Source organism: Mesoplodon mirus (genome assembly GCF_964341445.2).
Source record: "Mesoplodon mirus genome assembly, chromosome: 2".
Lineage (NCBI taxonomy): Eukaryota > Metazoa > Chordata > Mammalia > Artiodactyla > Ziphiidae > Mesoplodon > Mesoplodon mirus.
This window is the reverse complement of record NC_138977.1, coordinates 191,045,560-191,061,109: the sequence shown is the minus strand read 5'-3', so window position 1 is coordinate 191,061,109 and position 15,550 is coordinate 191,045,560. Positions and strand designations below refer to the sequence as shown.

Here is a 15,550-nt window from a genome sequence, read left to right as displayed (position 1 = left end):
GTTTAAACTGGTTTTGGAAAGTTGTAGCTGCTTTTGAGAAACTGGAAGTTCTGTCAACCTTGGCTCTGCATTTTTAAAGAAAAAAAATATTTGAAACTGAGTTGCATCTGCTGTCTTTAGAGTATTTGTAGATTCACTAGTTATTGTGAATCCTCGACACTCCCTGATGCATCATCAATCCTGAGGTCTTTACACCTGGCTCAATGTACTCTTGTATCCTGCCCTGGAGGTATTCGAGGTTGCAACCCCTGGTGCTCCCTTTTTTTCCAACCAAATAGAGAAGCTATTCTGACATGATCACCATTAAAGATAGTCCCTTATACAGAACAGAGTTTCACATATTATTTGGCCAACACAAAGAGCCCGTGAGATGGGCAGAATAGGTATTGTTTCCATTTTACAGTTGAAGAGCTTGAGACTCCAAGATATTAAGTGACTTGCTTAAGATTTTGTAGATTTTGGGAGTTAAAATGGGCCCCTGGATTCAGTTTAATCCCTGTTTCTTCCACTGTGCAGTGTTGATTATCAGCCAGTTGGTGGATACCTTCAATGGCAAAGGTGTAGGTTGGTTCAACTTTTCTGGGGGACATGTGGGAAAATGTATCAAAAGTCTTAAATGTGCATAACCTTTGGCCAAATAATGCCCCTCTAGGGGAGTGTCCTTAGAAATAAAGATGAGCATCAGCTTTTTTGTGTAAGGTTATCCACTGCTACTATTTAAAATAGTTCCCAAATTGGAAATGAGCAAAATAGTCCATCATGCAGGACTGGTTTAATGTATCTCAGCTGAGACGACTGACTCTGGGGCTGGACATTTCCTCATTGTATACCGTGGTATGTTTGTCATCCCTGGTTCTTGACCACTAAATGCCAAAAGCCACCTGTTAGGTCATCTAAGAATGCCTCTTCATCTTTCTCCATGTCCCTTAGGGGGACAATATTGCTCCTGGCTGGGATGCACTGGTATATAAAAGATGAGTGTTCATAACATAGAATGCTCTGTGGTCAATAAACATAGTAATAGAGGAGAATAAACATAGTAACATAGGAGAGTATTTGATGGTTGAAAATTCCAGTTCACACTATGCTGCTGGGTTAAAAAAAATGTAAAATGAGTATATGAGAAAGCCATTTTGATTAAAACTATAGAAAATCTAGAAAGACTAAAGATTCAACATAGTGATCCTCTTTAGGCAATAGGGTAATGAAGGAATGGTTTGAAATTTTATTACTGTTTTTTTGCTGTTTTTTTGTGTTTGTGTATTAGGCCATGTGACTTTTGTAATAACTCAAAGTTATTAAAAATGGGTCAAGTTTGCTTAACGGAAACCACTCATTCCTCCTGAATAAAAAGTGCTCAGCCAGGTGAGTGGGAGATTGCTCTGATTTCTTGGAACTAGTGGCTCTCAGCTGTGTGGCAGGTGTTCTCACCCAGGTTGAGCCCTGTCCTAGTTGTCCTCTGTGCTTTGTTGAAGAACCAAGGACCGCATATCAGATATGTAAGAGGTCCGTCTCCATTTGTTGAACATTGTCCTAACAATGTGTTTTTTCTGGGGGGAGGGAAGGGTCGATAAAGTGATCTTTCAGGGTTTTTTTTTTTTTTTTCTTTTTTAACCTTTTGTTCCAGGATACTATTTATTTAGAAATTATATTTTTGATCATTTGGGGGCCAGTCAGTTACCAGTAGGGGGAGTCTGGAGTCTGCATATCCTGTTTTTAAATCTGTGTGATTTGTCAGCAAATCCCAGAATTGCTTGGAGACGAAAAACTCTCTCTCAAAAGCTGAGGGCACGACTTTAACGTCGCCAGAAGCCAGACGTTTAGAGGATGCTCAGGGGATATTTGATGACGAGGAGGATGATATGACACCTGTGGGTCTTTTCGGGATAAGAACCTTATCTATGCCCTCAGAGACAGTGGCTAAAAACAAACCAAAGGTTTGTAACAAGAAGAGGTAACAAATAAACCTCTTCTCTACAAGAAAGGTTCTCTCTCTGACAACATCCAAGGCAGAGTGGAAGTAGGTGAAGTTGGCCGTGGGGTGTCTATTCTGCTAGTTCACATTCCGTTTATCCTACTCATTAAAATTCAAAGTCACTCTGTGCCTTCACCTTGCTTCTGCCATCCAACCTGAACTTTAACTGGAATTTTGGCCACCAATTCTCTCTTTCCAAATGCTTTGTCATATTTTTTCTCTTCCTTTTCTGCACCCTCCTGCCATCATCATAACCATCAGCAAATATTTATAGAGCATCTGATATGTGTCAGGCACTGAGCTTTACATGCATTATCTCCTTTATTTTTCATAATCCCTCCCATGAAGTAGGTGTATTTTTGTCTCTATTTTATAGATGAAGACATTGAAATTCACAGAAGATACTGATACTTTTTAATGGATTGTGTTCATTGTTCATACCCCATCTATTTTCAGAAAGTCTTGACAGGCTCCAATGTGTAACAATGTATTAAGTAGATTCAGCGAACTTTGTTGATTTCCTACAGAAACAATTCTACATCCATCTCAACTTAAAAGCTATTTTGAGAATAACCTTTGCTATTAAGATGTTTAGTTTCTATGAAAGACCAAGGAATGGAGAATCTTCTAATTCCTGAAAACATCACTAATATAATATAGCTTTTTATAGCCCTTTCTAAAATAACTTAGTATATATTATTTCATATGATGGATGCTCGGAATAACTCTGTGTGATCAGGTGATAATACAAAACGGATGCTGAAAGAGGTCAAAGGATTTGTCCAAAGGAACCTGGGCTAGACCTCTGATCTCCTGATTCTCATACCAAAAATTTTTCCATATATCAGAGCTCTTTTGGATCCATGGTGGCATGTGTGGAAGGGGAGCCTCCTTTATGTTTTTTTCAAAGAATCTGTTCCAGAATCCAATCCTGGTACTGAATGACTAGGCTACTAGTAGTTGCCAAGTCCAGTCAATCTTTTCATGGCTAAGGGGTTTAAGAAAAATTACCCAGTAGTTGACTGACTACAGAATTACAAAGGATAATGCAGGACTTATTTTGAGCCTATAGGAAGTGAGAGAAAACTAATGACAGGAAATCTACTCTCTCTATATTCATTAAATTTAAGATTCCCTCAGTATTAAAGTACATCTCTGTTACAGGAAGAAAATATAGGTGAAAGACTGTATCTCAGAATTAATGTGCTAATATGTAAGAGTTCTATCACTTATTGACCTATTACTATGTTCCAAACACTAAGCTAAACATACTGAAATCTTGATAACATCCCCATAATAAACCTATGAAATAAGTATTATTATTCCCACTTTATAGATGAGGAAATTGAGGCTCAGAGAGGTCAAGTCACTTTTTGGCACTCAGCTGAGGCCCATCTGACCCCAAGCTATTGCTTTTTCATCTAACACACTAATCTTGCTTCCATGTGGCCCTGGGCTTCCTTAAGAAAGGATTTACGGCAGTTCCCTCTGGTTTAGATTTTAGAACGTAGATAATTTCATGTATTGTCAATTTATAAAAACCAGTTATTGATTGTATAGGGTCAGTAATGTCCTGGAACCCTCTGCTAATCCCATGGTTTCAAATATTGCCTATATTTGGCTGACCCCCAAATTTACGTTCCAATCGTGACCATTCTCCTGACTCCAGTATCATACAATCACCTCCTCAGCAACTTCCCTGGGATGTCTAATGTGCATCTCAAATGTACATTGTCCCAAACAGAGCTCTTTATGTTTTCCTGTTATTCTCCCAGCCTTTTCCATCTCTACGACACTATCACATCCACACATACTTGGACCAAAATCCTAATTTTCCTCCCTGAATTATAAATCCACTCACACTCTAAATCCAATATTTAGCCAGTCTTGTCTATTCAACCTCCAAAATATATCACACATCTGACTTTTTACCACCTTTACCACTAGCCCCTTATGCAAGCACTACCGTCTCCCATCTAGTTCTAGACACAGCAGCGGCCTTTGAACTGCCTTCCCTCTTTCAGTCCTTACCCTGCTACAGTCCATTCTTCACTTAGTAGTCAGAGGAATGTTGTAAAAAAGCATGACTCTAATTAAAACCTCCTGTGATTCCCCCCCTTTTTTTAGAATAAAATCCAAATTTTTAATGATGAAATATAAGACTCTCCAACTGTATTGCCTTCAACCCTCCTCTCTTGACTCTGTTCCGAATGCTGGCTTTCTTTCTGTTCCTTTAACACATCATGCTTATTCTCATTTTGAGACCTTTGCACTTGCTGTTCTTTCTTTCTCTGAAAGGATTTTCCTCCAGGTCTGACTGTCATGGCAGATTCTTTTCATTCAAGTCTCAGATCAAATTTTACTTTCCGGAAGAGGATTTTCTTAAATACATCAAGTTAGAGTAGCAACCTCCTCATACAACTTTACCCCATTTCCTGGTTTTTATTTTTTCAAACTCTTTTAAATAATCTTATACATCCGATTGCTCACTATGAGTGTAGGAAAGTGTACCTTGATACTTCTAACATTTTCAACAGTGTCCAGCACATATTTATGAAACAGATAAATGAATGAATTTTGCTTCTTTGAACATTTCACAGAACTTAGTCTGGCACCTTACATAGTGTTGGTTAAATAAACATTTCATTAAATTGATTTCCAAGAAAAAGAGCTAACCTTTTATTTCTGATTTTGGCTATATTTTGCATATACTATATTAGATAAACTTGATGGAAGAACAGATAAAGGTACATTGTCTGATTCACTTTTAATCTAGAAGAGATGGATCTTACCTAATTTCATAATTATTAAGTTGCTTGATTGCATTCTTGGCTTCTTGTTTATTTGAGAATGTTACAAACGCATATCCTCTATTGTTGCCATTAAAATCCATCATCATTCTCATTTCGTAAATTTTACCAATCTACAAGTAATAAGAGAATTCGTATTTATACATTTGTACTTCCAAATGAAAACACACACACGAATACACAACGTTTTCTGAAGTCTCTGCCGTGTTTGGCATTTGCATCCCATGTGTAATAGTTTGCATGTTTTCATGCTGGGTTCAGATCTGTTATCTGACTCATGGGCAAAGTCAGGATAAATAAAGAAAACATGTACAAGTGACATTTCAGCCGGAGTTGCCAGAATGTATATTTTTGGCAGAGCAGCAAGTGACCTTTCATCACACAATTATCTGGGGATTTATACGACATCTTAGGGACCAGAAAACACATTTGTCATCAGAAGTACAATTTCTTGATAGATTTGTCCTTGCCCTTTACATTGGCCTCTGAGACCTCCATAGTTTTTATCTTTACTTGGTCATACTCACCAGTGATGTTTAAAACCAAAACCAAGAACTCATTTGGAGCCTTGTAAAATTGACTTCTTAGCTATCTTTTCCACCTACCATGATATAAAGGTGAACACAGAAGGTGTGTTTCAGAGGATGGTCCTGGGAGCCCTGTTTTCTCCATCTGTAGGCTGAAGGTAAATGCTAGTCTTAACACAACTGATCCAGGGCCAGCACCTCAACGGTAGCAGTGTACTCACTCTATCCCTCTCACTTTAACTCCTCTGCTTTGCTTATATACTATTCCCTCCTGCTACCCCAACGGTTCTCTATAATCCAGACACAGTAATTCATTACTGCTGGCTGCTGTAAGACGGGTGGCCCACACAGATGTGAGGGACATGCATGGGGAGAAGAGGCATCATTAAGTTACTTCTATTACATCAGTGGTGTCTGACCCACAGGTCAGCCCCACGCCACCCCACGGTACTCAGTGATGGACACCTATTATTTTCTGGGCTCATTAGGAAAGAGTTCAAGCATGTTTCATCTCTGCATTTCAAGTGTTTCTTGGTGCTCATTTTCATGTTCAGTATATAAGATTCTTATAGGATTAAGTCCTTGTAATTTATGCACAGGCCAAGTGACGTTGTTTGTATAAAATTAAGAGTAGTTCTGAAACTGAGCTGAACTACACACACACACACACACACACACACACACACACACACAGCTGATTTTGGCATTTAGGAAAAGAAATGGCTAAGCTCTCATTAAATTTTCTAGGAATTTTAAACACCACTTGGTAAATTATCGAAAATGTTAATCTTGTATTTTTGCTTTAACTTTGGGTTTAGTAGCAAAATATCATTTGGAATTAAAACTGAGGAAATTTATTCCTTAATTATATAGTGACTTTGAAAAACCATGTTATTAATCTTGTTGATTGCATTCAAATTTGTAGAAGGAAATTTCATTCTGGATCAATATGTACAGGGACACAGTTGAGCCATGACATACACATTTTTTAATGTGAAAATCTTACACTTTATAAAACCATATTAACATTTCAAAGTTGAAGCAATATCTTATTTTAGACAGGTTGTTGTAGTGTTATTCTAGATTGGTAGAACTGTTGAGTTTGCAGTAAGATGGCTATGCTAGTGGAGATGGGGGATTGAAATATAGATTAAAGTCATCAACAATGGTAGTTTCAGCTGTCAGTAACAGGACAGAGCTGAGTCAAGGCAGTGATAATTAGGGGCCAATCACTAACAGCTGGGAAGGTTTTAACTTTGTCCATGATTGAGGAATGGTAATTGGAAGAGAAACCATCACTGACCAAGAAGAATGAGAGTGAAAGCAAGGTGAAGAGAGTAGTATTTTTTCCTTGAAAGATTAAATAAAAAACATGTTTAGACTCACTTTTTCACATAATGGTATAAGTTCATCTTCAAAAAGGTCTCGGGGAAGTTTTCCAATAAAAATTTCACAGCCCCTTTCTGGGGGTGCAGCATCCCAACCAGGCGGGGGACCACCATATTTTCTTTGTCCATTTTCCTGTAAATCCCATGTGGATTGTAGGAGGGAGAGAAAACAATAGAATCTTTAGTTTGAGTTCCTCAACTATTTTCAAAATCATTTCTCAATAAGGAAGATACTTATTGACAAATAATAGTAGTGGACTGGTCAGAGGATAAAAATGGACGTCTCTTTCATATGAATTTTTTAAAAAATATTTATTTATTTGGCTGTGCCAGGGCTTAGTTGTGGCACATGGGATCTTTAGTTGCAGTATGTGAACTCTTAGTTGTGGCATGCATGTGAGGTCTAGTTCCCTGTCCGGGGGTTGAACCCAGGCCCCCTGCATTGGGAGTGCAGAGTCTTATCCCCTGGACCACCAGGGAAGTCCGTCTTTTGTGTGAATTTCAACACCATGCTCTTGCTTCAGCGACTTGCTCCAGATAAGCACTGTGAAAACTTATAAAGTGCTGGACAAATATAAAAGGTTGTTATTTTTTTGGTTTGTTATTATTTTGCCATTCAAACTCACCAATGCCTGATTGTCAAAGGATATGATTATAATTTGAATCTGGGGTTCTGATTTAATATTGAAGTCTATGAGGTTCTGGACCTGAACTACTTGGCTCCATGACCCACTAGCTGTGGGGCATTGGGCAAATTGCTTGAGTTCCCCAAACCTCAGTGTTTCTCATATATTAAGTGGAGATACTATCAGCTTTTGATTGAAGGAGATAATGTGTCAAATATGCACAGCACAGGTCTTGGCATGTGATATATATTCAATAGTTATTAATTCTCTTCTTGCCTCCCTGGATTGAGGCTGTTTCATGCACTGAGCAAGGCAATGTAGGCCCCTAAATAGAAACATCATGAAGGTTAGCATTTGAAAGAGTGGACTGGCTAATTATGGGGGTAACGAGTGAGGGACTTAAATCTGTCTTCAAAGCTGACAAGATGGTGAAAGGTGTTTACTAATGTTGCCTCTCTTTGTGGAGAACAGTGCTGTTCTCAGTCCAAATACTGTAGCATTAGCTTCTTTTTTTTTTTTTTTTTTTTTTCCTTCGTTCTAAAAAATCCTTGGTAAAGTCAATGTCCTTTCAGGGGAGGAGAAGCACTGATGATGGTCTGCCCTGCTGTCTGTATTTTTCTGAAGGTTAATGACCTAAAAATAACTTCAGGGGCCCCAAAGTGAAAGATAGGCCTAGTCCACCACTATTGAGCTGAAATAATTCATTTGCTGGAGAAGAATAAATTTACTTTCCACTTAGGCATAGCCAAAGCTCTTTGTTATACTTTAAGTGATTTTTGGAGAAAGGAAAACATAAAAGACCAAATATCAGTATTCATTGTTAACTTCTACAATTACTACTTTAAAAAACTTTTATACCATAAAATGATACATGATGTTGGATAAAACCTAGTAATGTATAAAGTAAAAAGAATTCCCCAAAGCATCACCCTACCCATCTGTAGAAATAGTTACTGTTAAGTTTATCTGCCTTTCCAAATATTTTTCTATGTATATTTTTAAAAGACATATTAGTTATTTAAATACATTGTTTTTCACGATAGTTGTTTGTCAAAAAAAGTCAAAGTAAAGCAGCTTCTAGTTTCACTGTTAAATCTTTATATATACTAACTTGAGACTTTCTCAATTATTTTATAAGTGGTAGTACAAAGGCTTTTTGGATCACAGTATTTAAGTATTTAAATGATGTCTGTGATTGCAATCATTTAAAAATTACTACTAATTTAATCATGTTGCCTTAAATTAAAAAGATGTCATATGGGTGTTCTACCTTGCCTTGATTACTTTTTGCTTCAAGCAAGTAGGTGCTTTTCATTTTACTAAACATTGAAATATTTGCCTCAAGAATTCTTGTATTTTTTTCTTCCCCTATATTCTTGCAGGATTATCCAGTAGAAAAACTGTCACTGAAAAATCTGAGAAATAAAATGTTTTATACTTACAGGAAAAAAAAAGTAAGAATTCAATGAGCATATCTCAACCAAGAATTTCCTAAAAAAATGAATTTGATATTTTCAAAGACATATTTAAAGTTTTCTTACTTAACAAATACCTATATAACACTTAGTATATGACAGCACTGTTCTAATTCTCAATATCATGGGTTAAGGGCTATTACTATTCGTACCTTACAGAAGACAGTTAAGCCCACAGAGATTAAGTAATTTGCCAAGATCATGTGGTTGGGGAGTGGAAAAGTCAGGATTTGAAACCAGGCAGTCTGGTTTCAAAGGCCATCAGCTTAATCCCTATTACATTTTGCTTTGTTATGTGGTAGCCTAATCACTTATAACAGATTCACACATTTAAGTACTTATTTATGAAAAAATTATCATGCTACTGAACTGAAAACTCTCTGCTGCATTTAAAATCCTTTCCAATTTCCAATCGTTTTACTACACAAATTTTGGGGAAGAACATATCTCATACCTATTGTTTACAGAGAGGTATTTCTATTGCCATACTACAATCTACTTCCTTGGGTCGACTGTCACCATTTGGTTGATGCTGTTCCCTCTGAGGCCATTTCTGTATTTCTTAAATGTCTGGAGATATACTATTCAATGGATTATTGGAATAAATTTAGTATAAACTTGGCAGTATTTTTACTATTCATGCTGAGGAAACCAAACTTTCATCGCGTCATCGTGAAATGGTTATTCCAGAATTTCTCATTTGACAAGCTTTGTCTGATAGCTTGAAAATAAATAGGCAACCAGCAGATTGACCTTTAGAATTTCCCCACTCAACTTTCTTGCTCTAATTGTTAAAAAATGTCACCAACTATTTTGTGCATGTCATGTATATAGGAGAATTCATCTGCTTATAAGCCAAAATGATTGGGTAGGAGAGATGATTAATTCTGTTGTTTCTGTAAACAATTGAAATAAATTCACCAAGAGTATTTTGGGGGATCACCAAGAGTCTGACTGGTGAAGTTCAAGCACTGGGGGTGATTTGCCCTATGAGCTGCCCACTGGGCTGGGAATGCACCAGTGGTGGAGGTCCAGGCCACTTTAAGACAGGCTCTGGGCATTAGTCATGGGGTTGAAATAGCTGTCCGTTACTCGGAAAGGACAGTTGGGAGCTGGATTGCTGGTATTTTAGGCAGTATTTTTATAGTTGAGGAGATTAAAATAGATAAAGCCTAGTTATAGCTGCTCTTTCCTCTCCTGGCTGATGTCCTTCTTGTGAGATGAATTCCTCCAGCAGCACAAATGTATTAGTCATTCAGAAAGAGAAAATATAGGTTTTTGTTTTCCATGAGTGTTTGTTCATTGAACTCTGGGATCTTTTATTTTTCCAATCAAAGACTTGGAAACCATTTATTCTCTCAAGTCACACATAAATAGGTGAAGACCTTCAACTGTGTAAATTTAAAAACTAAAGACCCCATTCTAACTATAAATCCAGTGGCTTTAATTTAAATACTGGATACTGAGCCTACCCAGTAAATATTTGGGAGTCCCTTCTGTTGCAGATATTTTAAGCCTTTCATGAAGGAACCATAGAGTCTTTAAGAAATTTTATACACCATCTTCTTAACCTCGGATAAAACCATCCAACATTTAGTAAATGATTCTAAGCAATAAATCTTAGCATGAAGGACAAGTGGACTGAGTTAATTTGGGCCACCTGGCATCTGATCTTTTAATACATCTGGGAAATCTGGGCAAAACTGCCTTTTTCCTATAGGAGTTAAAAATAGCAGATACTTGCTTTTCTAGTGTCCCTTGCAACTAGGACAGTAATGGTTATAATAAAGTTAAATTGAGTTCTGGTGCAGAAATTTTCAACGTGCTAACATTAGTGTTGAATCCTCCTTGGATACATTTTCTTATCATTCCAGGTTTGTGGTGTGGTTTTGGGTTTCATTCCTAAAATCTTACTCTTTAAAAATTTTTTAAATTAAATTAAATGTATTATTTATTAAAGTATAGTTGATTTACAATGTTGCATTAGTTTCAGGCGTACAGCAAAGTGATTCAGTTATACATATACATATCTACTTTTTTCCTAAAAGCTTACTCTTGAATCTAGTTCTCTAAATTCAAAATTTCTGTAAATCAGCATCCTTTTAATAAACTCCTTTTCTGCTTAATCAGCCAGAATTTACCTCTAATACTTGCATGTGATAGTAACAGCAGCAAAAAACAACAGCTAAAACAGTGGCTAACTGAGTCAAGCAATGTGCCAAGTGCTTCCCAGGTATTAATTCATTTAATCTTCTCAACAAACCTATGAGGATGATAGTACTATTACTTTCATTTTGTAGGTGAGAAATCCAAAGACATAAAAGCAGTAAGTGGCAAAGAGAAAATCTGAATCCTGAGTCCATGCTTGTAGTTATAACATTTTTCTGTTTTTTTTTATATTAACCCAATATGCTCATTTTACAGATGAGGAAACTGAGTCCAGAGATGTTATATGACTTCCTTAAAGTTACACTGGTTAAATTTATTGCAGAAAACACTAGACTAAATGTCCTCTGATTCCCAATCTGGTGAACTTGGCAAATATACTGTTCAAAAGTCGAGATGACTTTTCTTCTCAGGCTTACCAGCCTCACAAGTTTGTATGTTGTGTGTCACACCTACTTTCTTGTTCAACTTCATCAAACATGGACACCAGATGGTTGGTTGTCTCACATAAATGAACAGATTCATAAACTAGAAGAATATTAATTAATGAACCCTCATTCAGTCTATTTTTCTGAGTAGTAATTTCAATTCCTTTAATGGTTCTTTGGAAATTTTATATTCCAAATCTGTAATCATCTTTGTGGTTCCCTTTGGTCCTTTGTTTTTCTTGCCAAGAGGGAAGAAATTGTGTATGTTTCCTTATTAAACTGCTTTCAGCTGTTCTCCTACCCATTTTCCAATTGACTATGTTTGGATCTATTTCTGCTCCTGATCGCTCAGGTGCTGGACAATCTCCCCATGCTTGGTGACATTTCTAACCTTCACAAGCATGCCAGTCACCACCACCATACCCAGAACAGTGGTTCCATGGCTAAACTCCTGTGGTCTCTTCTCACAGCTGATGCCAATGCATTGAGAACAGCTCTCTGGACTGTGTCTATTGCAGTTCATAAATTAATACCATATTTTCCTGGTTGTTAATTTGAAAGATTGAATAAAGGTCTTTACAAGGCATTATTTCTATTACCTTTCACCTGTGTACCAACTATATATCTCAATATGTGATAGGGTTCAAGGCAAATCTAAAGGGCCTTAAATAAGATGTACCAAAAGAATCCTCTTAGATGTGATTTTAACTTTGGTCTGCTAACGCTGTTGTTGTTGTTGAGGCCAACAGACGGTGCTATAGGGAATGTTTATTTTGTTAATTCTATATGAAAGATAATGATCTGTTTTGTGTACTGTTTGTTTACCTGTGCATCTTAAGACCAGTGACTTCATATTGGTAAAATCTATTTTAGGCTAAGAATTTTTTGAAAGGCAGAATTTATTTAACTTATATACTGTGGAAGTTGGCATTACCATTATTAGCTATTTTTTTTACAGTCTTTGCATTCATATACAATATGAATGACAGATATTTTCTTTAAAATAGAAAGAGCAATAATAATTGTGGTGTAAAGACTGAATAAATGGGATGTTGGAAGTTGTAGACATGTGGTACTTTAGTTAGTAACAAAGAGGCAAAGTTAGGGCAGGAACATAACACATGAATATAAATTTAACTTTATCATCATACAGCCCAGAGTTTCTCAAAATATTTTATGTGAGGTAATATTAGGTGGTTTATAGACCAATGTTTTATTTTAATAGTTATGCATTTATTGTACATCAGGCAAATATATTTATCACATAAAACCTTTTCCACTTACATAAGAGAAAAGTCTACTTTTAACACTAAACTCAGTATTTCTATTCAAGTTATTTAATGAATTCTAAATAAATATTATTTTTGGCTATATGTGTTTATGGCAAAAATCACAAAGATGCAAATAGATTTTGGCTTTTGAAAATTTATCTTTGTTTCAGTCTTCAAAAAGCTCTCACGTTTGATTTTTTAAAATATATGGTATGGTTTGTTCCTAAAAACAACTATCAGCAAATTATGAATCATGTTCCTGTATCACTTTGGAAGACTGACTGTTGAAAGCCTATTGCCTAGGAAAATAGTCCTAATTTCATTTCAAGTTACTAGTTGTCTTATGGAGGCAGAACTAACTTGTTATCAGATGATGCATTTAATAATATCATCTTCTAATATTTTCCCTTTATGGATTATGTGTGAAAACCACCCTTGAGGAATTCAGTATCTCAGTTGTTGAAGTATTTAAGAGCAAACAGGCTTTTAAAAATAATTTGCATTTTGTAAAGCTTATTATATGTTTTTGGCCAATTCATGGGTATATTAAATTCAAGAATATCCTTACATAAAATTAGAAATCAGAAAATATATTTTTTGGGAGTGTGTATGTGTGTTTCTACATAACAGAACAAGTAAAATGCCAATTAACTTCTAAGACCCTCTGTTCACATTTGTTTTCACGTGAGTTTCACTAATGATGGACTGCACAGCGTATATTATCTTGAGACCAGGATTTGCTGTGTTCATGCTCACTTCCAGCTCTGGGCAGCTGCCTTGTCTTACTGCTGCAATCTCCAGGAACCTATAAATTCCATCTATAAAATAACTAGGTGAAATCTTTGGTGATTCCTTTATCAATTTTGGGCCTTTATCTTTTTGCAATGTGTAGTTTATTCAATAGGCCCATCCAACTTTTTATTATAGATACAATTTGCCTTTCTGAATTGACTAATAGTAGTCAGAGATCTGATTAAATGACATAAAGATATCCACATGCAAATAAGGACATTTGGCCATATGCAGATAATGAACATTTGGTTTGGGTTAATTGCTCTTCTATCCTTTCCTAGTTCAACATATGCCAAGGAGAATTCCATCAAATGCACTTGTCTTTTAGCATGTGAGAAATTTTATACAGTAATTATTCTCCTTATGACACCCCCATGAATTTTTACAAGCTGAGGGTCTCAGCAAGACACTAAATTTCTCCTGACTTGAAATTCTTCATTTAAAAGGGAATAGGGTTAACTAGGTGATTGCAGAGGTCTTGGGAGGGTATTAGGATGGTTGTGAAAGGGAGGCTGACTTTCACCATATTAAAATGTGGAAAAATGTTCATAGGATGTTTTCTGAGTTAGTTAATAGGACCCTTAAAGGAAATGTAGGGATTTTTAAAACCAATGTGTCTCCATTGCATACCCCCTTGACACCTGGTCCATTAATTACTTAATGACTTTCTTTGCATTGATTCACTTTCTTAAACTTACACAAAAAAGAAAATATCATTCTCATAAGTGGAGTATCGTTTTCCACAAATGGAAGGTCATTATAAAAGAAACTGCAAAAGAAGGAAACCATGATCAAGTTCTAGCTGGACATCATTGTCTACTAAAAGTTCTGAACCCTAGTTCTGCTGTTTAAAAAGATTAGCAGGGGGAGGGGATATGGGGATATATGTATACATATAACTGATTCACTTTGTTATACAGCAGAAACTAACACAACATTGTAAATCAATTATACTCCAATAAAGATGTTAAAAAATAACAACAACAACAAAAAAGATTAGCAGGGGCTGGAGAGGTGTTTAAGACGTACCTTCAATGACTTCCCTCATCAGAAGGCTTAAAATAGAATTGAAAGTGGAATAACTCTCTCATGATGAAATTCATGGTTATTGAATCCTCTGTCAAGGTACGGTTTAACATCAGTTCGGCTCTCTACCTTGCATCTCTGAAATAATGTTAAAAAAAGGATCACAGCTACTGAAGTCCTACCCAAATTCATGATTGTATGTTTCTGTGATCTCATATTTTTATCCTTAGCCTATGTTAGAGAGCTCTCTTTGCATGTCATAATAACATTTTAGTTTCTGAGGATGAAGAGCCACTTATTTTTGCTTGCTGATTGGTATTAACAGGTAACAATTTTAAAAATCCTGAAGTTGTCTGCAAACAAAGTCTAAAGTTCAAAACAGCCATCGATGCTTTTGTGTATTTGAGTCATGAAATTTACACCAATTTTTAAGCTGATAAAATGGAAACGCTTATGTGCTTCTAGTTTAAGGGAAAACACTATAATCCATATTTTGCAAAGATTTTGAACCTTATATTGAAGATCTCATATATAACCAACTTTCTGTTAGGCTATTGGAGGAGAAATTCATTGCTGTTTGAAAATAGTTCCTGAAATGCCTTTCTATTTTGTGGGATGCTGAAGTTCCCATCACATGTCAGGTACACACACTCTCCACAAAAGGATTCACAGAGCTGCTCCTTCATTTGGAGTCTTCCACACCAGCCTATGGTGTTGCTGGCTAGTAGAAGCAAGGCTTCTAAGGAGCTTGATAATTAAGTTAGCCTGTGGGTGGCTGGAGTGATAAGCTTAGGGAAACACGTGCCTGTGATGATCTACTGGTCCCACCCTGTTCTCATGCTTAGTGCCACCTATTTAAGGAATTAGGTCATTCACCAAGTGCATGAACGATAAGTCCTTGTGTAGTGGGGACAGGAGCAGTTGGTGAGAACAGGCAATAGAAGAAAAAGTAGGACCCAGGAACTATATTTTACCATGAAGTCAAATTCCTTTTTCTGTCCCTAGGATTTTTGTGTAGAGGTTGGAAAAGAATGTCAATGCCACAGTGTTCCTCCATCTGCTTCTC

General features: G+C 36.3%; 1 protein-coding gene across 2 annotated transcripts in view; it reads right to left on the bottom strand.

Annotated features, from left to right (window-relative positions):
* Positions 1-15,550, bottom strand: part of A1CF (APOBEC1 complementation factor) — a 78,775-nt gene that overhangs the window by 29,263 nt on the left and 33,962 nt on the right. For both annotated transcript variants that reach the window (XM_082639207.1, XM_082639208.1), the window contains exons 3-4: positions 6,699-6,833; positions 4,768-4,898 (exon numbers count right to left, since the gene is read on the bottom strand). In XM_082639207.1, coding sequence (XP_082495333.1) covers positions 4,768-4,898; positions 6,699-6,833 — 266 coding nt within the window. The remainder of the gene's footprint in view (positions 1-4,767; positions 4,899-6,698; positions 6,834-15,550) is intronic.